At 47.4% G+C, this 2,500-nt stretch overlaps 1 protein-coding gene across 1 annotated transcript in view; it reads left to right on the plus strand.

The window, feature by feature from the left end:
- Window positions 1–574: 574 nt before the first annotated feature.
- Window positions 575–2,500, plus strand: part of LOC118241637 (syntaxin-1A-like) — a 5,298-nt gene continuing 3,372 nt past the window's right edge. Inside the window, exons 1-2 of the mRNA XM_035527736.1 lie at window positions 575–707; window positions 1,732–1,842. Coding sequence (XP_035383629.1) covers window positions 576–707; window positions 1,732–1,842 — 243 coding nt within the window. The 5' untranslated portion in view covers window position 575. The remainder of the gene's footprint in view (window positions 708–1,731; window positions 1,843–2,500) is intronic.

A 2,500-nucleotide genomic window follows, 5' to 3' on the forward strand; every position in this document is an offset into this window, starting at 1 on the left:
GTGTTTTGTGGTGGTGTGTGTGAGTGTGTGAGTGTGTGTGGTGTGTGTTTGTGGTGTGTGGGTTGTGGTGTGTGTGTGTGTGGTTGTGGTGTGTGTGCTGTATGTGTGCGGTGTGTGTGTTGTGTGTGGTGTGTGAGTGTGTGTGTGTGGTGTGTGTGTGTGTGTGTGTTGTGTGTGTGTGGTGTGTGTGTGTGTGTGTGTGGGTGTGTGTGGGAGGGTTTGTGTGTGTGGTGTGTGAGTGTGTGTGGTGTGTGTGTGTGTGTGGTGGTGTGGTGAGTGTGTGTGTGTGTGTGTGTGTGGAGTGTGTGTGTGTGTGTGTGTGTGAGTGTGTGTGTGCACGCTCGTGTTCGCGAGAAGAGAAATACCTTCACATTCTTCACCTTCCAGCCGTTGCCTCCATCACTCCTGCAGGCTCAGATCTCCAGAGCGTCCGAACGTCGTTTTGATCTCAGCTAGAGGGCTCTCTGCAGGAGGGCCACAAACTAAATAGGCCTGCTCTGTGTGTGTGTGTGTGTGTGTGTGTGTGTGTGTGTGTGTGTGTGTGTGTGTGTGTGTGTGTGTGTGTGTAGATCATCATGGACTCTAACATCACCCAGCAGGCTATGAACGAGATCGAAACGCGGCACACCGAGATCATCAAGCTAGAGAACAGCATCCGTGAGCTGCACGACATGTTCATGGACATGGCCATGCTGGTGGAGAGCCAGGTGAGCCTATTCTCACTTCTGCCCCTCCGTGGCCTCGGCCACTGTTTCCATGGACAAGTGGCCTCTTGCTAGTAGAGGGATTTAGTCATGCTGCTACCCCATTGCCATGGCAACACACAGAAACACATACACACACACACACTTGCGAAATGCTTTCTCCAAAAAAAACTTTTAAAAGGGTAATATGTGATTGTCCCAGTTATATTTTCCCACATAATTCTGTAAGATTCTTCCTGCAGGTTAGGAATTGGATCATATAAGCATTTAGTGTTTTTGTACTGTACATGTAAGCAACATGTCTGATGTGTAGGAGGGGGCTTCGTGCGTCAAAGGAGATTTTATATCTGAATTAATGCAGTGTAATACTTTCAAGTGGCGTCAAGAATGCCACATTATGAATTCCACCTGTGAATTACTCCGTCAGTGTAATGGTGAACAGTGTCAAGAAGTGCAAGACTCTATTAACACAAATTGATTTGATTTAATAATTAATCAGACTAACCAGAATCTTTAATTCCCTGAGCACCGGCTCTGAGGCCAGTGCGCCTGAGGGCCTGCGCGTTGCTTGCTCTCTCTCTCTCTCTCTCTCTCTCTCTCCCCTTCTCCTCCTCTCTGTTACGTAGGCCTGTCCTGTGATCTGGTGTTTGTTCTAACCTCTAGAGGTAATTCGCGTGCTAATCCTCACTTTTACATGCGCGTACCTCGTTTGAAGTAGTTGAGCTTCAAAAATAACAAATGACCACGTTTTCCATGTCAGCAGGTAAAAAAGTTGCATTTCCCTTCTCTTGCTGTAGGGGGGGCTCATGAACAACATAGAATCAAATGTGCGGCATGCGCAAGAATATGTGGAGAAGGCCAAGGACCAGACCAAAGCAGCTGTTAAAGTTAAAAAAACAAGCAAGGTGGTGAGTAAACATCTGTCCACTGCTTCCCTCTAAAAATCACTTTTCTCTCTCTCTCTCTCTCTCTCTCTCTTCTTCCACCTGCTCCTGTGTCCTCTCGTGCTCGCGTGCATGCCCGTCAGGGGGAGATGATTGACCGTATAGAATACAACGTGGAGCACGCGGTTGATTACGTGGAGCGGGCTGTGTCGGACACCAAGAAGGCCGTGAAGTACCAGAGCAAAGCGCGGAGGGTGAGTGCGAGACGCGTGGGGCGCGCCACGCCTGCCGCGGGGGCGCTCTGCCCTTTCCGTACCCCTCTCGTGCGTCCAGTCTAGTCCCGCCCCCTGTCCTTGATCCCGCCTCTTTGTGTGTGGTGGGCTGGAGTGAGGTATGACGCTTTGCAGTAACACACGTGACACTCTGGACTGGCTGGATACATCGATTTTCATTAATTACCGTGAATTAATGAAACCTCCTAGCGATTAGCTAAGTTAGCAAGTCTTGCCACGACACCATCGCCGTGTCTAAGGTTAGTGTTCCAGCAAACCCATTACTTATTTGATTTTCTGCTTAGAGTCACGCTGCAGTGAGGGTAGAAGTGATATACTTATGATTGTGCTCTCAAAAATAAATTGTATGATCAATGCAGTCTAAAACTTCAGCTTTAGACGACATTATGCAAATAAATATCGACAGAAACAGCACTGACCCACCACTGAGGGTTTCATTGAAGGTACACAATTAAAATGTAACAAAATAAAAACATGGTAACAGTTTGTAATGCACCGCCACTGTTATAGTGTAACTACACTGTTAATTACAGGGTAATATATTGTGTAACTGTAACACAAGCGATGCTGTATTTCATGTCTACTTACTGTCTATTGACCAATGAAATACAGTCCAGGG

Source organism: Electrophorus electricus, chromosome 7 (assembly GCF_013358815.1).
Source record: "Electrophorus electricus isolate fEleEle1 chromosome 7, fEleEle1.pri, whole genome shotgun sequence".
Taxonomy (NCBI): domain Eukaryota; kingdom Metazoa; phylum Chordata; class Actinopteri; order Gymnotiformes; family Gymnotidae; genus Electrophorus; species Electrophorus electricus.